This window comes from Pleuronectes platessa, chromosome 5 (genome assembly GCF_947347685.1).
Source record: "Pleuronectes platessa chromosome 5, fPlePla1.1, whole genome shotgun sequence".
Lineage (NCBI taxonomy): Eukaryota > Metazoa > Chordata > Actinopteri > Pleuronectiformes > Pleuronectidae > Pleuronectes > Pleuronectes platessa.
Window position 1 is genome coordinate 26416331 of NC_070630.1, and position 25340 is coordinate 26441670.

The window sequence follows — 25340 nt, forward strand, 5'->3', positions numbered from 1 at the left end:
TGTCCACTTGTGATTGGATCACTGAGGACTTACAGGTTCATGTAATGAGTTGCCTCCTTATGAAGCGGTTGAAGCTTGGGACAACAAGGACTCTTCCAAGGGCTGTTTATGTTTTCTCATTATGGCCAGTGTGTCAATATGTATGCAGGAAAAAATGAATAAAGGGAAATGCCACACAACTCAGTATGTGGATGCAAACACAATACTGCATATATATATATATATGTCCATTAAGAGGTTCATTTCAAACCTGGTCTGTGGAAATAAAGCACAACTACATCCTGGAGTGATTACAACTCTTCTCCAATGCAGTGATAAACATCCTGCACATTATGGCTACATAATAAAACACATCTGGTGCTTCTGTTCTCATTGCGTGAGCTGAGAATCCTCCTTTCAGCAAGACTTTGTGTGTGTCTGAACACAAGACTGATCGCCAGAGCTGCTGATTGCAGATTTCAACAGCAGGATTAATCAGTGATGACAGGTAACCATCATGTTGTGCATCTAAGTACACAAACACAGACACACAGACACACACGCAGACACACAGATTGTGTGCTCAGTTAAAACCTTTGATCTAGATGCTACTCTCTTGTCAGTCTGCTTTTAAATCAGTCCGGTAATAATACAGACTGGACATGGATTTCCATAAATCCCAAACCCATCATAGGATGGGATGTTTTTATATGTTTATCACAGACAACACATTCTATCCCAGATGTCGTCCTGTTTTACTGGAGCTGTGAACTAAATCAGAGCCAGCAGTTTATTATAACTCACAGAGGGAGGCTAATAGAGCTGTGACACTTTGAATTCTCTACAAAGTGACACAGCAGGTAAAAAGCTACATATAGGAACCTACTGATGCAGAAAGATTGGCACTTAAATACTGTTTAAGTTATATCTGTTAATATCATTGGTTGGATGGATTGATGGATGTTGTTATCCTAATACTGCCTAAAGCTTACTAATTGCACAGCATCCAGCAATGTTAGATTTAGGTGCTGATCATACTCTGCTCGTCCATCCATCCACCATGTACAGTATTATGTACTGTATGTATGAAATATTTACAATATTCCAGTTCTGGATCCATCTCAATTTTCCATCATTGTTCTGTTTATTTTGTAATCTTCTATTTGATTTGTCGACATGCCCAGGGTGTACCCCGCCTCTCCACCAATGTCAGTTGAGATTGGCTTCTTCCCCCCAAACCCTGGGTATAGCTGTTGTATAGATGATGAATGGATATCGATTTGTTGCTTTTAAAGGAAAAAATAAATAAAGTACATTTTTACTGAGGGGACCGACAAACAAATGAAAAACCAACTCACAGATGACAGAATTAATTTATTTCCATATATCTTTATTATCTGTTATTTCCCATATATTTATATCTTTATTCTATACAGGTGTATTTCTCAATACAGTCTTTTATCGACATACACAGATCCTATATAAGCGTGAAAGCTACGAGAGAGAGAGAGAGTTTAGTTCCTTCATAAGATATTTTGGCTGTTAACAAGACATCAGGAGATCACATTACAGACAGACACAAACTCATACACTCACACACACACACACACACCACGCACACTTAAGCACTGTATACGCACATCTCGGCATGCACACATTAAGGGGCTGACCACCTCTCCTTTTTACATGCACGCACGCACGCACACAAAAACACACACACACAAACACACACGTCCATGGAAGGAGGAGACAGGTATTCACAGGATAGATAACACCAATACCAGACTGACTAGTAAATACACAAGTAGATGTACAGCACTCGCCATATTTTAACTCCTGCTCCTACGCACACATTTACACACACTCTGTCACACACAGGCACATGTGCACACAAACACACACAACATTTTTGGTAGAAAGTAAAAAGCAGTAATGCTGATTTCCAGACTATGATAACGGTGATAATGTTATTAGCTCTGATCCGTGTTTTGGTTTCTACTACTGACGGTTATGCAGTAGGACGACAGAATGAAGAGAGTCACCGAGATTGAAATGTGGACCATCAGCACTATGTCACGTCACAATTTTAGTGTGAGGAACAGTCAAAATAACAACAATGATATATTATAAAATAAATACACATTATATTATATTGCAGTTATAGGAGGAATACATATGGTAGGTTCTGTCCGTGAATCATATTTTCACTGGTTTAACAGTCTTTCTCTCTCACTCTCAAACACACACACACACACACTCAAACACCGTTTCACAGTGTAGGGAAATCTCATTGCAAATCCGTCGGCCGTCCATGTTGCCATCATACAACACAGGCTGAGAGCCAACACAACATAACAACAAACTACAATATCCAAACATCTTTGAAAATATGAACAGAACAGATATCATATATTTGGCTTCAGTAACAGAGGTAAAAAGATACCTGAATTTTGCTACATATTAGAATGCATAACGTAACAGAATACTATGAGAGTATTGAAGTGTAAATATCTGGCCTTGTCTGACTGATTTCAATGTGCAGTGTCTCCAGTGAGAGTGCATTATATTTTGTCTACATGAACACAGATTATATCATACTGTGTGTAACTGTATAAAATATCTGTTACAGTCGTATTACCTGAAGAAAAGCTTGGTCACTGACTGACTTTTGAGTGGAGGAGCAGTGAACATGATCTGGACTCTGCGTTTCCAACGAACTCCTTCGAACCTGCTTAAGAAACCGAACCTAAGGAAGCTAAACAAAGCTACTGCAGCCTGGCTCCACCTAATTCCACTTCTATTTCTTAGATGTTAACGTGAGAAAGAAAAAATGAGTGAAGGAGATGAATGAAAAAGAGGCAAAGACGGTGATAAGTAGCCCCTTTGTCCTGTAGGTTTGCAGTTTGTCCTGAAGAGGGCGCTCTAAGTTCCTCCATCGATGCCTTGTGTGCTTGGTCAGACCGCGTTGGTGACAATGAAGTCTCTGTGGTCGTTACAGCTGGGCACTGGAGTGATGCTTTTTAACAGACGCTGTGGATACAGAGAACGAGACAAACAGCAGAAAAAGAGAAGAGAAAGAAAAAGAGTCATTTATATATTTTAACTTGGAAATGGTTGAAAGTACGATTTCTGAATACTACAGATTCCGGTTTGTTCTCATGAGAGAAGCTAGAACCTATGATTTTTTTTAATTTTTCATGAATTGACCATTCTTATTAGTGATCATTGCCAACACACTGATCATAACATGTTTGGCTACAGATTTAGGAAAATAAAGAATGGCTTCAACACCTTCAGTGTAGTGAAGAGTTGCCAAGTGTTACAACAGACTAACAGCTACCATGTTGCTACAAAGAGACATTCAGAATCAATTTTGACCTCGGCCTCGTCTGTCTTCATGAGACGATGGTGTGTGTCGGTGTCACTGTGTGCCCTGAAAGCAGTGTCAACACTGGACGACAGCCAAAGGCCATCTGTCTACAATCTTGTTTGATGTCCTCTCAAAACTCAGAGAGTAGTAACAATGTAATAATATAAATAATAATGTTGACAGTTATGATGCTTTCTATTGCAGTGCGTATGGAAGTTGCAAGATTTTTTTTATCAAGGTTCACACAGCAGAGTATGGCTCAGGTGACAAATTTTTCTGTCGAAGTCCATGATAAATCTAATCAAGCCTGACCTGAACTAGACAGGCATTCTGTTTTTTCTGTCAAGGCCTGTTGTTTTTTTCCATTTCCGACAAGTGCAGTGTAAAAAAAAAGGTACCTCGACCAAACCCATCCTGAACAATAATATTATTTCAACATTTTTGTCTGAACCCAGTCAGAACCCAGGTCGGATATCCACACGGTACACAACATTATCAAGAAATTTAAAAAGTGTATCTTGGAAAGTGAAAAAATGTCTTATACAGACATTTTGAAGTGTTGACTCGTCTTTATCAATGATGTTGATTTAGATCGGGGTGTCCAAACTTTGGTCCCGAGGGCCACATACAGTAAAAAATACGAAGGACTGGGCCACTCACGCTGTCATGCCCCCCTGCCCTGGAGCGGGGGGGGGCGTTCTGAGGGACAGCGGGCATGTCAGCAAAGCAATTCACCGCCAGATCACTAGGTGGAGTAACGTTTTTTGTCGAAGACGACCTCAGAGACACCTTCTTTGTGTGTCACGGTCGTCGACGACTGTTTATTACTTTTTCTGAAGGAACATTTTTTCTCTGATCTCTCTCCACAGCTTCGTACACTCGTCGACCTGTAAACCGACATTAGCCGAGATCTCCTTCCAGGAATTGCAGGCCATCTGCGCGTCCTTGTATTCAGTCAATGACGGGTTATACAAGTGGTCATACTTTCGGATCTAAACGCCAAACGCTCTTCTATTTGTTCCATATTCGTTCTTCTAAGTCTTCCTTGGTTTCTGCCGGTATTATGGGGCATGAAACTGGAAATGTGACTCCGGAAAGGATGTAGTTAGCAGACCAATCACAGCCTTGCGGGCTGAGTGAGGCTTGCGCAGCTTTGTCGTATAGTTAGAAAAATTGGGCAAAGCACGCAAGCACGCAAGAAGGGGTACGCAAGCACGCAAGGGGCTCTTGCGTGCTTGCGTACCCCTTCTTGCATGTCTCTGAAAACGCAGAAGAATGAGCCGGCCTTAAGTTCATCAACCATGAGGGTACAAACCCAAAACAACAAGAATCAAGAAAGTGCAATATCTTTTTTTATATATTATATTTATAGACATTGATGCGGGCCAATTAAAAATCGATGGCGGGCTGCAGTTGGCCCGTGGGCCGTAGTTTGGACACACCTGATTTAGATGTAGTTAGTTCGTCAGGATGTGTCTGGATGCTAAAGTCCAGCAAAAGTCTCCTTTAGTCCCTTAGCCTCCAGTCTGGCAATGTGACAGTTAACACATGCACGGCAGAATGTGGGTGCCTGTGACAGTGTGTGTCATCAGGAAATGTCCTACGTGTTTATTCTGTGTTTGTGTATGTGTGTGTCATCTCCATGGGGCCTGGAAGTTGTCATGGCTTTTTATTACTAATCTCTGGCCTTTGTCTCACAGAAGAGAGTAGACCCTAACAGTGAATGAAGAAGAAGGGAACAGAAGCTGTCGCTGTAGACATGAAAGTAAAACTGCCAGGAGAGGATATGGCTAATAACGAGAGGAAGAGGAAGATAAAAGTGGTCTAGAAAAAGAAATGGGTTAGAAATAGAAGGACAGAGCAGAGGGGAGAACAATGGAAACCATATAGACCATATTGATGGATAAAAAGAAAGGAGGAGAAAAGAGGAAGGGACCTGTACCTGTTTGAATGTGCCCTTGGCAGTGAGCAGGTGGAAGACCATATAAGCAGGTACACAGATGAATGAGGACACCCCAATGCAGTAGCCCAGGACGGTGGTCCATTGTGGGTAGTGGTAGTTGAACAACTTGACCTCTGGAGGGAAGGCCAGGAAACTGATGATGATGAACTGGATGTGTGATGGGGAACAGAAGCAGAGATCACATAATGGAGCAAATCAAACACCAAAGACTAAATGAAAGCTTCTTTATGTGCGGAATCTTCATGTCCTTGTGTTCCGCAGCCTGGTAGTGCATGTGTGTGTAAATACTGTGCATGAGCCTCACCAGCAGGAAACAGGGGCAGATTGCCACCCAGCAGACCCTCCAGAAACAACCAGGGTAGAAACCTAGCATGAGCTGGATGTCATTGCAGAATCGGTTGGTACCTGGAGCAGCCACACAGATACAAGCCATCACAACAAAGTCCCAAATAGGTCCAAATTAAATCATCACATTCAATGTCATTTCGACTGCTTACCGTAGAACCAGGAGACGGCGATGACCTCAAGCAGCACCACGGTGATGACTGCAGGGCCTGTAGCGTACTCCTCAAACAGCTTCACCACAAACGCTCCTCCCTGAGACACGACATGGGCGACATAGACACAGAGAAGGAGTAATAAAACTTAAAAAACCTATTTACAAATGTCTCTTATGCAACAGGTTTCACAGACAAAGTCTAACACATGGAGCAGAAAGGAGCAGGGAGGCTTGTTCGTCATTTTCTTACAATGATGAGAGTTGGACAAAAGCAAATTATTCAGGTCAATCCAATTATATTTCCTACAATGAAATGCGTTTCATTACATTACTTTAAATATTTAATTAGTACCACTAAAGGTAATCTTGACAACAGCATGAGCCTCTTTATTGGTTATTGATATATCTCAAGGGAATTTGAAGATGTGAACGAAGTTTTCTAAATAGTGTCAATTGCATGTGGCATGAATTATTGAATGACCTATGATATAAGAGCATTGTTCAAATTGAAAAACTTGAAGTGGTCGTTTAAATTACGTATGTGAGCGTGGAGAGAGCCCCAAGGTAGCAGACGCACACCAGGCCGAAGACAAACCACTCGCGCCTCTTGGCCAGGAGTTGCGGGAACTCATCTAGCATGGCGGTGATCACCCCCTCCAACCCCGCAAACTGGAGAGAGGGAGAGAGAGAGTGAAAATAAATAAACAGAGAGGAAGTCATCAGAGGATCCAGAATAAAAAATAAAGAAGATGGGAAGCAAAGGAATCTCAGAAAGAGGGGATTGGGGCTGTGGGGAAAAGGCCACTTCTGGACTACACCATGTGGATCATTTCTCGTTTACATGTGTTGCACAGTGTGTGGCGTGGGGACTTCCTGAGAGAACTTAGCATGTTCTCCCAACGTCTGTGAAGGTCCTGGATGGAATTGATATCAGGATGTTGCTAACCTTTGTGAACTAAAACCTAGACCATATGTTTTGAGAATGCTCAGCGGTACTATGGTCACAAGTCACTTATTCCATATCAGAAATGATCTATAAGGAGGTTCTATGCTGCCCCATAACTATGCCTTTGAAACGATAATCACACCAGGAGACCACCACACATACTGTCACTAAAAGATTTTAGCTCTACTGCTCTCAGTTACATGGTCTCACATAGGTGAAGATGTTGAGTTCTTGGTGAGAAGCTCTTTGAGTAATTTAATCTCTTGTCAGAAGAGGTTAAGATCAATCACAGCTTGTGCGTGTACAAAAATAACACTGGTCATAGTTGACATCTCACGTTTGAGATGTCAACAGATTTTTGTTTCTATGTACATACAGTACGTGAGGATGCATATACGTGGACGCTTGTGCATCTGAAGACTTGACATGTTAGGCGTATATGGATATTGATATGTTGCTTTGGATACTACTTGCTCCTAAGTATATGACATATGCAGGGTATACCCAGAATTAATTGACCTGTATCTGTAAATTAAAGTTATTTTTCATTTGTCAGCATGAACTGATAAAATATTACGAGGTGGAGGAAAAAAGGATGTAGCTAAGAAGCTGTTCAGTAAAATCAGTCCAAGCTTAGAAGATGTTTCTGACAGAACGTGCTCAGAGAAGTTTAAAAAGAGGTCAAAACTCCAGCGGAACTTTAAATGCATGGTACAACTTTATCTTTAGGCTTTCATCGGGTCACCAGCTGAGACGAGTCAATCGAACATTAGAGTTGCTCTATTTACCTCTGAGAAGTGCCGCTGGAGTTTTGTTTTCAAATGTAATCAGCCTAGTGGTTCTATCACATTTATTCATCAGTATACAACCCCTAAAATTTAAGATATAAATTGCTTAGACGATCCGACCCGACTTCCACGACACGTTTCGCAGTAATATCCTCAGTCATAAAAAGGAGCAGCATAACAGTGCCAATGCTGATTCTACTCTGATTATCAGTAGCGTGATAAGAGCCTTACAGGTCTCTCCAGTTGGCTGCCTACGAGCCAATAAACACAGGCTTACGGAGACAAGATCGCTGCCCAATAGCGATATGTACGTCCTATCACATTGTTTCCGTCCACTGCTTTACCAAATGGAACAGTGAGGACAAATAATACCCAACACCATTATAGAGAAAGGAGCACAGCAGACACACACGAGTCAAACAGAACAAAGCATTAGCCTGTGTAACAAGGCAAATATGAAACCTCTGTTTCCATGTTTGAGAGCGCACACATCAGCAGGGCACTAGGCAACAATAGAATTAGGTAGATTGCATTAGAACATTCGACAAACAGAACGTTGACTTGGTTGTTGTAACTTCTGCATAGAAATGAGTAATGAGCAAACTAACCGTGCTGTCCAGACCCAACATGATGATCATGAGGAAAAAGATGATGGCGAAGAAAGTGGCAGCAGGCATGTTTGCTATGGCCTCGGCATAAATGATGAACAGCAGACTGGGACCTGGTGGACACAGAAAAAACAGTCATGTTGAATTCATTCTTTAGTGAAGTTTATCTGAAGCTAAAAATAGTACTTCAATGATAAATGAGAAATCATACAGTGCACATGAAGCCAAATCATCCACTTACAGATATTTCTCATGCAATATTGTCAATACATATCTGGGATGCATTTTACAATGAGAGGCTATGTAAGAATTTCTTATTGGGTTTTGTTCTGATGTGGAATCGTACCAGCATCCTTGGCCACAGCATCCACTTCCTGCTGCCTCATCTCAGCCATGTATCCCAGCACCGTGAAGATGACGAAGCCAGACAAAAAGCTGGTCAGACAGTTCACTGAGCTGGTGATCAACGCATCTCTGAGGAACACGACATGAAAAACAGACAGTCATATTGTAAGTTATAGTGTTATCAAAGCCGTGCAACTCATTCACACGCCACCGACACAATTTGGGGTTCAAAGTCTGGAAAGTACACATAGGCCTGCAGACTGGACGAGCCAGGAATCTAACCATCAACCCGTTCTACCTCTTGAGCCACATCTGCCCGTTATTAACTATATATAACACTACTATAACATTCTAACACTACCCAAGAATACATATCAAAGCTGGCACTGACATAGATATTTTAGATAAAGGGCTTTGACTCCATGAAATGATTCTAAACATTTAACATTTCTGACGAACTGTACAATAATTTAGTTTCTTTATCAGACTAGTGTCACTGGCAAAATCTCACTTATAGCAGTTGTTGTGAAATGGGTTGTAGCTGGCGAAGGCGAGGAGCACACCAAACCCTGGACCCAGAGAAAAGAAGATCTGAGCTGCTGCATCAATCCACACCTTGAGGAGTGTGGAGCGTCGCGATGGTGAATGATGGCGAGATAGAAAGAAATGTGGATTAAGACAAGAGAGAAGCAGGGTAAGAGAACGTATGCGTTGGGGAAGAGGTATCAGAGAATAACTTGCAGGATTACAACTTTTGACTCACTGTAGTGGTAAGGAGTTTTTCCCAATCAGGTTTGAGATAGAAGACAACACCTCTCCAGGCCCCTGGCAGAGTGGCACCACGGACGAGTAAGATCAGAAGGACCAGGTAGGGGAAGGTAGCAGTCACCCACACTACCTAATTCAGAAACATAAAACTCATACAATTGATTTCTTAAAGTGGCTAAAATCGGTTTACACACAATGACCCTTTCGTCTTCTCTTGGCTAGTTTCTGATATTGGTAACTCAACTCTGCCTGTTCATTTCAGGTTTGACTGTCAAGATTCGAATCACAACTTCGTTTCTAACCAACTCTTCACCCATTTAGATGAACCATAATGAGGGCAAAGACATGACAGCAGAACAGCTCTTTCCTCTGCCTCTCTGAGTCCATCAATCTATGCATCCATCCTAACTGACACCCCCATTAGCCATGCAGGCGCCCCTTCGGTTACCTTTCCAGACGTCTTGACTCCTTTCCAGATGCTGAAGTAGACGATGGTGAAGATGAAGAGCAGGCAGAGGGCCAGTTGCCAGCTGACAGAGCCCAGCTGGTGCAGCCCAGGGGAGAGGTGGACCTGTAGCACATGGCGACTGGTGGGAGGGGATGGGGACAAGAGTTGAGGTCAAAAGGATGCAAAGAGTAGGGAGAAGCGGAACCGATGGAGAGAATCCATGGAGGGAAATAAAGTGAAATTACATAAGAGGAGAGGCCAAGAAATTGGAGGATTTGAGAGAATAAAGGGAAGCAGGAAGGGAGTTGGAAAGAAGAGGAGACGAACAGGAAGGTATAGAGGGAAGGAGAAAAATAAAGACGGGTTTGAGAGATGGGATGTTGGGAAATTTGGAAAGCAGAGGAAAACGATAGAGCGAGGAACAAGATGTGATATAGAGAAAAAGAAAAGAAAGAGAGAAACATGGTATAAAGTGTAGGAGAAATAATCGGAAAAGTGCTCTACTTATTGTCCAATATACACACACAATAGAGACCATAAAGACGATGACTTTGACATATTTTTTAGTAAATTAAATCATATAATAGTTCACTTCAAACCGAAACACTAAATAAGAACTAAATAAGGCCTTGTTATGAACAGTGAGGTTGAAAACAGGAAATTCTTGTGCCATTCGGAGTTGCGGATTGTGTTACCTTTATAACATGCATTTGGAAAAGTCAACTATGGATAAACCCTGAATCAATCTCAGTGGACAGTCACAGATACAGGCGAGTGATTAGCTGATAAGGCTGACAGCAGTAAGAAATATATTGTTTTGACAGACCTTTGGTTTTAAATTACAATAAAATAATTGTCCCCTCTCTTAATCCAAGCCAAGGTTTGCTAAAACAACAAGAGGAGAGGAAGAGAATAAAAGAGGATATTTATGATTGGTGGACTCGTCCATCTAAAAGTTTACTTTTCCCTGCTTATCTCTGTTCCAGTTCCTCAAATGAACCGTACTCATTTTTTTCCACACACAACCACATTAATTTCCTCTTGCCCCTTATCACTTACCTCTCTCACCCTCCACCTGCTCTTTAGACCAAAGGGGTAGTTCATATTTTAGCAAGCTAATTTAAAGTCAACTGAGATTGTGTTGTATTATCTCCTGCAGCAAAATTTCCCCATCAGTCAGCAGAAGAGAAAGATGTCTGCCTCACATCAAAGTTAATAGTTAAGAATTGAATGCATCAGGTTCGGGCGAGTTTATTTGTACTTGCAGTCTAAGAAAGAGGCATCAGATTTACAAACAGCACAGACAGGAAATGATGAAACACAACAATAAAAAATACTAGGATAGAATAAAATAATTGTGAATTAAGAGTACTACAGGCTCCACTATTAGTGCAGTATTACTAAGGACTTAATGTCATATTAAATACCCCAAAAAATACTTGAACTAGACCGAATATATCGGGTAAGAAAAAACTGTTTGGACCTCTGTGATCTATCACTTAATTTTGCGTTCGTTCACCTTCAACTATTCCATGAGTTTCTGTGGATCAGTTTACTGGGGGGGATTTGTTTTTGGCCCCTGTCAGTTTGTTTTATATGTTTGTTTGTCTGCAGTATTACGCAAAAACTAATGAATGGATTTTCAAGACTTTCAAGAAGTATGGGAAAAGGGGCAACTCATTGGATTTTGGCTTAGATCTGGATAAAGGAACGGATCCAGGAATGCTTTCTCCCACCATGTGATACTTTTTGACATTTCCCCCAATTCCCCTGGGAATAATTTATGGATGTCAGTGAGTGTGTGGTGTGGCTTAATTCAAGTCAAAGGGACTGTTGGGCATTGGCAGAGTTTCCCTCTCTATGCTCTCATGTGTTTCTAACCATCTCAGATCAGAACAGTGATTCTTATCCTAAAATACTTCCTCATGTCTTCACAATCCGTGATGTCGTTGGATTTTGGAGCTAAGGCAGGTGATAAATCAGTCAGGGATCTGAAACAGCAGAGCCGACCCTGTGATCGCTCTGGCTCACCCTCTCTGGGGTTTATCCTGAACTTAAAGTCTCACTCTTTTCTCCGTACGCCTCTACATCTGACTTACATGCACTTACGTATAGAACTCCTCGGCGGGGGAGGTGGAGGAGTTGGACCACGACACGTTGTGGTCGGTGGACATGTAACTGTTGCAGTTGGCTGTGTTCCAGCTGTTGGTGCAGGTGGTCCAGGGCAGGGTGGGCCGAAATGATGATAGCAGGTAGTACAAGGCCCAGGCCATGATGGTGTTGTAGTAGAAGGCTATGTAGAGGGCTATGATGCAGATGGCAAAACCAATCCCTGTGAGAGGCAAAAAGGATGATTGTAGAATGACAAAGTCACACGAAGTCAGAACTAGACCAGCACATTTTAAAAGATATATTTATATGGGACACCCAGATAGAGTTAAACTTAGCGATAGTCTGACTTGTTGGAGATAATGGTACGCTTATTCACTGCTTGTGAAAATGTCCCAAAGTACAGACTTGGTACGCTGTTGATGAAAATATAAGACAGAGAATAGGGCAACATATTCCCTACACACCTCTATATGTCCTCCATCACCTCGAAGCAAACCGTCTACACTTCTAGCAGACTTGATTTACACTGTAATTATCATGAGTCAGAAGACTAATGCTAGAGTACAAATTGGTTGTTTTAACCCCCGCACATGTGTGGTTCTGACAGCCTCGAGTTGTAGTGGCCTATAAGAAAGTGGTACCTAAGTCACATTAAAAGCCCTTGAAACCTCTCAATCAGTAAACAGCCATTTTATATGCAATTCACTTGCAAATTACTATATATATACACAATTTATTTTGTATTGTATCGCTTAAGTTCCATTCTGTTTTTTGTTGCCCATTGTGGCTGTCATTTAAAAAAACAAAACAGATAAAGTGTTAATTATATAAAAAAAAACACAACTTTGAACTATGTACATATATGAATCGTATGTGACACCAGTCAATCACTCCCAAGTTCAGTCGCGTTGTCGAGCTAATTCAAGTTGCTTGGGGATAAGTGGGTGACATTTGGCAACAACAACAATTTACATACCATCATATTTCTGAGCATCTGGCATTTAGCACTGAAATGTGACAATTTCCATAACAGAGAGTCAGTACGACTCTAGATGTACAAGACAGAGAGGACGCTCTTCAAGGGAACAGTACTGAGGGGGGACAAGAAGGTTAAATGAGATGTCTCTGAGACTGACGGCTCAACGTCATCCTTCTCCCTTTTATTTGCTCTTCCACTGCCAGTTTTTCTGTTACCATCTTCCTTTTATATCCAAGCTTTTGCTATTAACCGTTTTCTTTCCATTCCCTCTGTTACCTTTGAAGATGGGACATATGTGTTTCCAGATGGAGATGCAGCCGCTGCGGTGGAACTGGCCGAGAGCCAGCTCCATGTAGAAGAGAGGAACGCCTCCGAACACCGCCATCAACAGGTAGGGCAGCAGGAAGGCACCTGGACACAGATGTTGGGAAATTTGGCAATATGAGAGAAGATAAATAAAGAGTAGGAAACAAGGGTCGAGGTAAGAAATGATTAAGTGCATAGAGATGTGGGGATGGATTTGGGGGAGATGAAAACATTAAGAAAAGGAGGAAAAAAAGAAGGAAAGAGAGTTATGGCAGAAAATTATAAGTTTAATTTCACTCATGGGATATCTGTAATCTCAGTAGTCCTCTCAGGAACTCGCAATCAAGAACCAAAAACATTAAACCAAGAACTGTAAAAATCATTAAACTTTGTAAGTACCTTATCATTTACATAACCGTTCAAAAACAACAAGGCTTTGTTTTCCCAGCTTCGTATCACTCCGTATTTAGTGTGCTCTGCGGACCCGCACAGCAACTCACTTCTACAGTGAAAAATAGGTACCACTGCAATGTTGACTTTCCTTTTACTTGGTCAGGAAAGCAAAAGTGATGAAAAATTACTTAAAAGACCAATAACGGAGGAGAAGCAAGACGGCAGCCAGATCTTTCTACTCTGCCATCTACAGTGCAGAGCTCTATAACATATCTCTCTTTTTTCCCAATCAGATTGTCAACATGTTTTGTGTTCATGGGTGTGTTTGTGTATGCAGACGAGCCAGTGTGTAGATGTCCGCTCGGGTCTCTTTGTGACACGAGAGCAGAGATAAGGGTTGATTGAGCAGCTGCCTGGGAGACAGGTTATTAAGCACGGAGAAACGAGACTGAAGCCGTTCTCATAAAAAGCCACAATTAATACTGTTGCCTCTATCAAGTGTCTTCCCGTCCCCATCTCTACCTCACTCTGCGAGACTCACAGAACACAGGAAATTGCAAAGATTTTAGTATTGCAAATTCAATAAAAGTATAAAGGGAGGCCCTGTTTGCTGCTCGGTGAGGGCTGTGTAGTAACGGCACACAGGACGACCACACAGACTTTGTGGAAATATACACGCACCTTGAAGTGAGCTAAATCAAGCGCTATTTATAAACAGCTTTGTCAACTGTACGACTCCTTATGGGTCTGCATCCTTTTTATTTATTTTGCTGAAATGATGATGTACCAGAGACGACTCTACTGAATTACGGAAAAAGTTACAGAGCTGTAAACTCACCAACCTCAGCTGTTACATATATTGTGAACTCCAGTGTATTATAATTGAAACCATGAAAGATCCTTTCGCCTTTCTACTGCTTGAAATGCTGTTTACTCTAGGAAGGGATGTCGTGGACTCTTATCTCAAATCCCTCCACTCCTTATCTCCCTCCCAACCTCTCCCAATTTCCCCTGATTCAAACATCTTTTCCCTCCTCACCTCCTCCGTTCTGGTAGCAGACGTAGGGGAAGCGCCAGACATTTCCCAGGTCCACAGCATAGCCAATCACGGACAGTAAGAAGTCCATCTTCTTGCTCCAGGTTTCTCTGGGCCTATCCAAGCTGGTTTGTTGGACCACCAGAGTCCTGAGGCCTCCCAGCGGCATAGGGGAGCTGGTGCTGCCTCCAGGCGCAGGGGCTGTACCCCCAGAGCAAGCTGCGGTCCCCGGTTCCTCCCTGGGGCTCTGAGGGGCGGATGGGTTGAAGCCATTGGACACCTGCTGGCCAGAGCACGAGGTCAGGCTCTTGGGTCCTTTCTCTGCAAGACCATCAGCCAGCATCAGTCTGCCATTTTCCGGCTGCGTCCCCTCCTCTTCTCCCCTCACCTCCTCCTCTCTCTCTTTATCCCTCTCTTCATCATTCTCCCCCTTGTCCATTGTGAACATGCTTGTCATCATCATATCTTTCGTCTCCATCGGGTCGTATTGAGGTTGGTCTTCGCGCTGCAGTTAGGGGTGGAGAGAGGTTCTGAGTGGCGACAAAGGGAATGTGGCACTGCTGTCTGATATGGTGCCCATTAGGGGAACAGAGAGGTTAGGGGACGGATGGAGCTGTGTGGTGATGGCGTGGGACGAGTGCGGGGGAAATTATTTTCCTTCTTGGACAGGTAGAGGAGAAAGGGAACAGGAGAGCAGAGCTGAAGCAGAAGATGGGGCCAGAATAAGGGGAGGTGTGTGGACGTGGGAGAGAAGTGAAATGTGTAAGAGTGTGTTGAGCAAGAGGGAATAAGAGCAGGCAGCTAGGAGAGAGAGAAAGAGAGAGAAGAGGGTACACAAGAGGAGAGATGTGTTTGAACAGGACGTGGCCACAAGAAAAGTTACGAGAAACTTGTGTCTTCTGCACAAACGACTCAGTGATGGGACAAACTGCAACAGACAGACAGAATAGACACTGATGAGTTACAGGAAGGGCAGTTGTCATTACATTCCAGTAAATATATAAATTAAATGTCTAAATTATGAATCAAGATGAAAATTTGAATCAGGTCTTGTCTTATGTGTTTTACCCACAGAATAAAGTCTAAATTGCAGGAGAAATATCTGTTTCATTAAGAAGAGGAAAAAAGAAGGGATTGTGCCGGGACACGCAGATTTACTCGGCTTTCGCTCGTGTTTCTCATTTCTCGCTATCTCTAAGTTGCTTAACCTGTTTACGATACTTATCTGATCAAAGCTGTATAACAGGGACAACAGCCAGGAAACACATGAGGAAACTTTGACAGATGAAAAACAAAAAAGTAGAAATGTAGACCTATTTTGCAAAAGCACTCGGAGAAGAAAAATGCAGGAAATATCAGAGCTTTAAAATATGCTCCAGAGCTCGTTCCTTAGTTATTTTGGTTACTGATGATAGATCGGCAGGAAAAAAGCTTAATCAATTGTTTTATGTAAACCAACTTATTACCAAATTTAATTCAAGCCGCTATCTAAAGCGCAAATATTTGTCTAAATATTCGTTAGGTAAAATCCGACAGTGTGGCATTACTTCAGAGAGAATGAGGCACATTTCTCCTGTATTTCTGAATGAAATTCTAAAACCCTGATAACTGCATATATTATTATGATTTAAAAAGATGATGTGTTTTCAGTTGAAAAGCTACATTTCTGGGCATTAGTGATATTCTGTGCTAGAACAAACTGTTCTACAACTAATTCATAAAACACTGCGAGCTAACTTAGTTTTAAATTCAGCAAGGAGAAAGGCTTGAATGAAGGAAAAAACACCACTAATCAACATTCACTTTTCAACCAAAAAATCCACATATACTCATTGTTCAATCCAAAATGCTACCACATGAGTAATGGGTCAAACTGAGAGAGCATTTAGAAGTGGATTAGATTGTTTACAGTGTTAGCTCAATTAGTAACGAGTGCCAGAATGTAGGAAGACTCAATTTACATGGAATGCCATTATCTTAATTAAGAACAAGTATCCTGCAGTTTTACAAGTCACGGAAACTCCGCACTAAAACTGACGACCACGCAACAAAGACTCTGACATGCACCTGGAAAAAAAACACTGGCTAACCAACGCAAACATTTCATTTCAATGTCATACATTTTTGTACTCCCTAATGAAAGTAATCATAATTTCTTCATCCCAGCAATGACTTCATATCCCAAAGGAATCCTCACAGTCCGATACAAGCACAGAACGCTTCTTCTGCTCTGACAGGAAAAGTTACACTTGATGAAAATCTATTTCTATCTGAAAAGTGTAGCAGATTAAAAGAAATGTGCGGACATATTGAAATACGCATGAAGGTAAATCTGGAATAAATGATGTAACTGTAAAATGCTATCTCCAGGTAACTCTGCAAAGCACATACTGTAAACGTTGACACGCAGCCTCTCCATAGAAAGTCAAGAAAAGCAAACGGTGGTAAATGACTTGATGAAATACTGAATCTGACCTGCATGTACAAATCACCAGCTGAAAAAATACAGAATAAAACAACAACGTTTATAATATTGTTCATTAGTTATTGCAGGATATAAAAAAGATTTTTTTTCTAACCTTTACTCCTCCAGCAAGACGACTTTATTAAAGAGAGCGAGAACACAGAGATTACATCAAGATTTCTGCAAAGATAGACTGAAAGAGGACAAGGCGAGGAAAACCAACTGAATTAAAAATGTAGACGCTCTTCTGAGAACATCTCTTATCTCCGTGAACTCTTGTTAAACTTAAACAAACCATTCGTCGCCGTATGGACACTAAGTTAAACAGCGAAGTAAAATTCAACACAACTCACATACGTTACCTTTGAAGATGTAACAGAGAAGAAGTGGAACCTGTAGCAGCTAAAACCTGCACAAACAGCAGTATCAACTTTTGCAGAAAACTTAAAAGAATCCTGTGGTATTGTAAAAAACTAGCCGGAGAAACAGCGTTCACTAGCACATCATGACACTGTGTATGCTCATTGAGCTCTCCAACCTCTCTCATTTCTCTCTCTCTCCCTCCCTTGTTGTCCCTCTCTCGCTGACTTGCAACCACACACACCCACACACTTACACACATACTGCGTTCAGAGACGCACAGACGTACAGTATGCAGAGATGCATTGGATGAGAGATGGGCACACACGCAGACAAGAGGATGCAGCAGGAACATTATGCAAGCACAGACACGTACACTTTGGCGTTTGTTTTGATATGGAAACAATACAAAGAGCAATAATGAAGTGTGGAACAGGTCTGATACACATATATACACACACAAACACACACACACACACACACACACACACACACACACACACACACACACACACACACACACACACACACACACACAAACTGCAGACAGGGGAAGTCCTAGTTGTGTGGCAGTGTGTGTGTTTCTGCCACACAAACATACGCCCTGCAGGAGATCTGACACTCCATATTTTTGTCAAGTTTTGGAAAACCAACAAATCTATTTTTTTCCCTTCACGCTGTTCTCATCCTTCAATCTTTGCCTCCTCCTCCCATTTCTCCTCCTCTACTTTTTCAACTGCAAAGGTGAGATAAGGCTGCTCTGACCCCTGTGACCCATTTGAATCATTTTTCTATCTCTTCTAACCAGTATTTCAAAGCTTTCACTTTAGATATTCAAAGATGAAATGTATTTTATCAAAAAAACATTTCACAAGAAAACTTTGGCTTTCAGGAGAATACATCCTTTGGATTATTTACAAACTGACTACTGTGTTTAAAATGTGTTATAGAGCTTGAGTAGCTAGAACATTACTCAGTAAAGTGCATGCCTTCACCAAGGCCTAACCTAAACCTCACCATTAATGCAATCAAGCACCAAATTTCACACCACTAAATATACCTGCTTTTCCAGGAATTATTCTTTGTGAAACACCTTTTTTTTAAACAAACAAAATCAGACCAACAAACTCATGGAGAAGGTTTTTGTCCACTTAATGTAATCTATATGCTACACTAGAAATGTGAGTCTCCTTCTGCTCTGACAGCGACAAACTGCATCATTTAAGTTAAATATTTGTGAGAAGACTTTTTTCCCCAAATAAATGTGCAATTTTAAAGAAAAATCTAGAAATATGAAAAAGGACAAATGGTATGAGCGGTCAACAAGTCTTTAAGCTTTGTGTTTTGGTCACAGACACAAAGTCTAGACAAGCACCAGCACATACATGCATGCATGAACTCACACTTATTCATGCATACCCCTGTTACATAACCTATAATTGCGATCATGGCAGAGTTATAGGGATCCTTGTTGTCCTTTATGAAATGTTGAATGAGCAGTAAAAACATAATTCGAAGTGGGATTTGAGAGACTCTCTTCATGAACCAAACCGTGTATCAGCTCTTGAGCATTTTGCCTCTGAAATCCCCAAGAGATCCCATGAGGGCCTGGTCAGTGTATCTTTACCCTAAAACAAGGCATAAAGCGTCTGGCTCCGGGCCAACTTTTGAAATACAGATGTTTTTTAAACACAAACTCTTACCCTATGGTCTAGTTCAGGGTCAGGGTTTCCTGAATCATTTCTGGACTTTCAACACCATTAGCCAACTTTCCCCTTTCTGAGTCAGGGTCAATACCTGATAGAGGATTTCGTACAAGGTGAAAAGTGACAAGGCTGGAAAATGTGTTAAATCTGTTAATCGTATCTTTCTCAGTAATCTCAGTGATAAACAACTTTTCAAGTCTTATCAGAGTCAGAATTATCTGGTGGACACATTATGTAATGGAGAAACTGTTTCCAAATTACCTCAAACTCTGTTTGGCCTTTCTGTAGCGCAATCTCTTACTGAACAACATTAACGAAAACATTTACAATTTGTTGGCACACATGCCGACCTGGCTAATTTATTGGTTTCTGTCTATCTACTGCATTTATCTAGTGCATCTATCTCTATGTCTGTTTGCACGCCTGTCTGTAAAATTACAAACAAATTATTACATTGATAAAAACCAAATCATGAAATACTGAATATAAAGATTACAACATATGAAAAGAACATTTCTCTTCTGGATCTTATGCCATGCACACTCCACATTCCCCCACTCTGCGACATAGAGCTTATTATTCAATTTATTGAAGCTGCTTGAAAACCCCGAAAGAACAGTAAACCCTAACCGTATTGAAAAATAAACAGTGCTGGCAGACCCAGGAGGAGAAAACCGTTAAGGGCATTAGTTGCCAGTCTGAAAGTCTCAACACTTCCCACCACATCTGCACATACAACACTTAACTGTCAATGGAAATTATCACATTCAAAGAGGAAACTACTCTCAGGAGAAAATAAAAGCACGTCTGTCCTTATGTCCTGTTCTGGGGGGCAGTCTGAGACCAGACATCACCAGCACTAATGATTAAGACACAGTAACCTGCCCTGAAGGAGAGATTTACTTTCATCTGCCATGTTGTGGCTGCACAAATAAAACAGAAGACACTTTAAGTTATGACCCTGATTCTACCATAGCTGTTCACTGGCCGGGTCCTGCACCAAACACAGATCTGAAATACACAAACAGCAGTGACTCTAGACTGACCCAGACATATGTGGCCATGCAGAAAAGAGCTTTCTACAATATGTTCAGTTATTACTTGTATTATAGCTGCTGTGTAATGTAGGTTTATTTACTCATTGTTGTGTTGTAATCCTTTTGGTCATGTTTTTACTATTGATTTGTATATACCAGAGAGATACAGAACCACCTGCCTTCCGCCGTCGTCCTTTTCACCATCCCCTCAACGGACATCACTGTGAAACACTCACTGTGCATACATGTTGGATTAAACTAAAATATGCATATTGATGTATTCAAAACCTGAAATTTCGCCATATAGCATCTGGTGGAACAGTAGTCTAATGCGTACCATATTGCGGTTGCAACGTTCCCGGTTTAATTCCAGCCGCGAAGTGTGCTGCAAGCCACGCCTCCTCACCATTTCCTGTTTGCCTTTCTACTGTGATCTATCTAATAACAACATAGTGCCAAAAATAATACTAAAATTAATTGTCCTGGACAGGAAACTCCAGACTACTGATCAACTGCTGTACTGCCAAACTGTGGCTCAGGGGGTAGAGCTGTCATCCTCTTACCAGAGGGTCCGCTGTTCAATCCCAGTCTTCCCCAATGCCCAGGTGTCCTTTGGAACATTATATTATATTATACTGCATTACATTGCATATTGCAATCTGACACTGTTCACTGTCTTGCATCTTGCATTTCACTTTTTTCTTCACTTTTTATATCTTTTATCTATTATATATATTTTATTTAGATATGGTTATGTCTAAATAAATGTTACTTTGTATAAATATTAGAAAAAGGGAGTAAATAAGAAGTAAATAGTGAGTAAATATATATTGTTTCTTTTTATCGCTTTTCTTATGTGTGTTGTATTTATTGTGTTTTTATGTTTTTATGTTTCTATGTTCATTGTATGCACCAATAACCAGAGCAAATTCCTTGTAGGTGTAAACCTACTTGGCAATAAATACTTTCTGATTCTGATTCTGATTCTGAAAGATACTGAAGCCTGAATTGCCCGTTCTCATACTTTTCTTTTAAATATAAAAAAAAAGTGCTGCACATAGATAGAAATGAGTGTGTGGGTGGGTGAATGGCAAAACTGTAAAGCCTTTTGAGTGATCATGAGGTCTAGAAAAGCATTAAATAAATACAGACCATTTACCATTCACCATACCATGACAGCACCCACTAAAACAAAAGACTGACAATTCTCTCTGGGATTGAGCAGCATCCTATGTTCACTGCACAGTGACGTGCAGCCACTAAAAATAAAGACAGCCCGTAGTGCGTGCAAGGACAGATTACAGGTGGTTGCTGATCTGGGTCTAGTGACGGCAAAGGTTCATATACTGCAGATTCAGCAGGACAATCAGTACTACATTATTATACCGGAAACTTAATCAAGTCTGTTTCATGTTCTGCAAGGTCTTTCTTTTTATGCATCAACACAAACTATGTTTATGGAAACAATATATAAGAGGGTAAGGGGTAAATACGTTATTGTTCTCTGGGCTTCAGATCATGTTGAAATGCATTTTGCATCTTGCTAAACCCAAACTAATGACCTTTACAGTCATGGTGTAATCCTTTGGGCTGAAGGGACAATCTATAAGATGCTGTGGTGGAGAGACGTTTTCCAGGCCGCCTTCAGTCACTGACATTACCATCTAATTAAGGACTTGATAAATGATCAAATAGGCATGAATTGCGAATATTCCCATTGATCTAATAGGATGTCACATGCTGTCTGCAAGTCAATGTTTTCTTTCCCTATAAATGCAAGAGCTGAAATTATCCTAACCTCTACACAATAAAGAATTGAGGTTCTCTTTAAAAAGCAGCATAGGCATCAGTTGAGAGTTGAGGCCTATGTTGTATTAATATATTTTGAGATTTCTTGAAAACTGACCGGCTTCATGCCGACATTTTGCCGACTCCTACAAATCTTACAGATTATACAAATTCAAATTCCAAATTCCTAGAGGTCATGGAAATAACACAACAATAATAATACAAATATCTTATGTAAAAGGCCCCTGATGGACACACACACACTACATGCATTTATCTGACACAGCTGGGGATCAGTATAGATTTATACCCTAGAAGTGGACAGTGATTATAAATGATGAACCCGGTGGCAATGAAATTACAGGCAGTAAAAAGACAGGCAATGTGGTCTTACCTTGATATTTTTAGCAGGGCAGCCACGGAGGTTCTGGTCATCCAGTGTCCAAGACGTTGCCTGTCGGCGCAGACTAAACCCATGCACACCAATCATACATGCCTGGGCTTAGAGCGGGCCGTATTCTGCTCTGCCTGGCTTAAGACACAAACACACATACTCAAGCATGCATGCGCTCACTCTCAAACACACACATGCTAAGCTTTAGAAAAAGATCCTTGCCCCTAATCCAAGACTCCTGGATGCATATTTATCAGAGAGCAAAAGCGGAGAGAACACATAAAATAAGTTGTATTAAAATAATGAAGGAAATCATGGAGGAGAAAGGTAAACATTAAAAAGAGTGTTTGAGTGTGTGAGGGAGATTATTTAAGTCTGTATCCTGGTCTAACTAACCCAGTTACCCGCACCTGCAACTGACTTGGCCAAAAGGCACCATGCCATATAAAGGAGTACAGTCAGTGTGAGTGTGTGTGTGTGTTTGTGTCTGTGTGTGTGTGTGTGTGTGTGTGTGTGTGTGTGTGTGTGTGTTTAGTTGTGAGAGACATAAGACATAAAAGAGGTTAGCCCGGTTACAGACAGACACAGTCCCACCATTAAAATAACATTACAATATAATCACTTTGTCCTCTTTCTACCTCAACACACACACACAGGCACACACAGGCACATACACACAAACACATACACACACACAGGCACCAATCCACACACACACACAGGGTCCTGTCTCTCCTCCTTGTTAGAAGCCAGTCTGTGTGAGTGTTGAACGTCATTCCAATCAGCATCAGCTGAAGTACTAGGTTAATCCTCGCTGCAGCACACACAAATCCACACAAGGAATGCACATACACACACACACAATTGAGAAGGGGAAGAAAGGAAGAAAATAAAGGAAGAGAATAATGAGGCCAGGTGAGTAATGAACTGTCCTGCATGTTTTACCGCTGGGCTCCTGTCAAACACAAACAGCCGGGCGTGGAAACTATCACAAGACTCATTTCTTGATGTCAGAACCTGTTAAACCAGGGTGGACGGGGTCAGGAGTTCACTCTCCTGCTTCGTTCTGCATCTCAAACATTAATTATATCCACAATAAGCACTTGCGGGCAGCCCTGGAGAGAGGAGCAACACGTGAGAAGAAGGGTTATGCAAGATTTTAAAAACTGCGATTATTTAGTTTTAAACTTAAAAATGAACAGGTGGCCTCATCAGGAATGTAAGGTAGGGATTAGAGAGGGTTCAGACCTTGTTCAGACTCATGGTCCGCTGGTCCCCAGCATCTGCCAATAAGATCACTTTACAAATCACTGTTTAGAAATATTAGTGCATGGCAGGATGACTGCAAACAATGTGAAACACAAACCTCATGTTATTATTCTCCTACCATGTCACACAGTCTGTAATGCAGATGTGTAGTGGTTGTACATGATGTAAACACTGACGATTTGTGGATGCTGCTGGATTCCACAAACTGATTGCAGTAAGAACCCATTCGGCACTATTATCCTGCATGTACTAGGGTTTACAGTATCATTTAAAAGTGGCTGAAAAATGAATAAATGTGTACATGTACACACGCAGTGACAGATACAGCGGATTTCCTGTACGTGCTTCACAATAAAAGTATGCTTTGATCTGAAACAGGAAGTGTTTGTGTCACAGGCCACAAATAACAAGGCAGAAAACAATACACAACACAAATTTGTAGCTAAAGCTTAACGACTCTCTAGCTTTGCGTTAACTAAACTTTTTAATATAAACCAGTTTGGTGTTCACAGATAATTAAACATACAAAAGATATTGTGTTAAGAGAATATAACACAAACCTTAATGTGTCCACAACTAAGCATCAGTGATGAGTGTTAAAACAATTTTATATTTCTTTAAACTAAGTGGACAAAATAACCGCTTTTCACCTGAGAAACCTCTTCTGCCCTGATTGGCTACTAACGTCAGACAATACGTCATACACCTGTTATTAATTATCCTTGGAAAACAATACATTTTCATATATATATATATATACATATGTATACATATGTATATATGTATAATTACAGATAGAAATATGTACATAACAGTAGGTAGGGGTGAGAGTTAACAGAGAGTTAATCAATAAACAGTTTGTATATTTATTGTAATATATCACAAATATTAAGCTTTGTACATGAAACTGGTTGGTGTGAGAATTGTAGATACTGAATTAAATGTCTTACTATATATATATTATCAGAAATAAATTCGTAAATATGAATATAGCTGACTTTTTTTCGACTGTTTTACCCGTGTGACATGTGTAAATGAATAGAAAGTAAAAAAAAAATCATGAGAAGTTGTCAGGTATAACATATAATGGAAATATAAGTATCTTAAACTTTGTATACATTTGATTAATGTGTCTTTCTTTGCATAGGTAGACCATATTTTCAACTGGCTTACAGTCACAGACTGCGGTATGTGTATCCTTGAAATACACACAATTATAAATTAACATGGAGTATCACTTTATTTTCCTTTGAACGTTTTTTACCCATTTTTACCTTGATGAGGGCTGATGAGCTGATGTGAGTTGGTGTGGATGGAGGTCAAAGTGGGCACTGGCCAGTCACATAACTTACACAGTAGATAAACTCCAGGTTACGTTTAGTGTATTTTATCTCCATCCATATTCAATATTAACTATTTGAAAGCTCTCTGTTGATTGAGCCCCACTGGTGTCTACACACACAGATCGCAATCCTAAGTTTATTTGCACTTCAATATTCAAAACCAGTAGTTTATTGGGAACGTTAAATGGTTTTGCAGCCTTTGCATTGTAATAATCTTAGTATAAGTCGGTCCATCAATATTCACTTTTAGACTGACAGAACACCATCACAAAGGCAAAGGAGAAGCAGTTCAGTACGGCCGAATCCCCTTAAACATATTGTGAAGCCAGTGAAAGACTTACAGCGTACACCAAGCTTCTGTTAATTAAACCCAGAGATTTCTAGGAATAAAGGTTGGCCTGTGATCTGTCAACTAACCCACAGTCAGCAGTTTAATCTC

The 25340-nt window shown here is 40.8% G+C and overlaps 1 protein-coding gene across 3 annotated transcripts; it reads right to left on the bottom strand.

Moving 5' to 3' along the window:
* Positions 1 to 1340: 1340 nt before the first annotated feature.
* On the bottom strand, positions 1341 to 17717 carry slc6a4a (solute carrier family 6 member 4a). Of its 3 annotated transcripts, XM_053423438.1 has the most exons (15): positions 17367 to 17700; positions 14929 to 15468; positions 14544 to 14820; positions 13082 to 13216; positions 11824 to 12046; positions 9715 to 9853; positions 9262 to 9396; positions 9010 to 9113; positions 8500 to 8627; positions 8154 to 8266; positions 6349 to 6480; positions 5810 to 5909; positions 5617 to 5717; positions 5292 to 5459; positions 1341 to 3009 (listed from the first exon to the last, which is right to left on the bottom strand). In XM_053423438.1, exons 2-15 carry the CDS (start codon positions 15016 to 15018, stop codon positions 2935 to 2937), a joined length of 1920 nt encoding a protein of 639 aa, XP_053279413.1. In that variant the 5' UTR covers positions 15019 to 15468; positions 17367 to 17700; the 3' UTR covers positions 1341 to 2934. The 3 variants fall into 3 exon arrangements, with proteins under 3 accessions (XP_053279413.1, XP_053279412.1, XP_053279411.1); XM_053423437.1 differs by having other exon boundaries at positions 14544 to 15045; positions 17367 to 17717; XM_053423436.1 differs by having other exon boundaries at positions 14544 to 15468; positions 17367 to 17701.
* Between the last annotated feature and the right edge of the window lie 7623 nt (positions 17718 to 25340).

Excerpts from the sequence above, each read along its gene's own strand:
- slc6a4a (XM_053423437.1), bottom strand. The coding sequence starts at position 15,018 with ATGGAGACGAAAGATATGATGATGACAAGCATGTTCACAATGGACAAG. Across the intron at positions 13,217-14,543 it reads CTGCTACCAGAACGGAGGAG|GTGCCTTCCTGCTGCCCTAC; the intron begins GTGAGGAGGGAA and ends ATCTGTGTCCAG. Across the intron at positions 5,910-6,348 it reads CTCTCTCCACGCTCACATAC|GGAGGAGCGTTTGTGGTGAA; the intron begins GTAATTTAAACG and ends GTCGTGTCTCAG.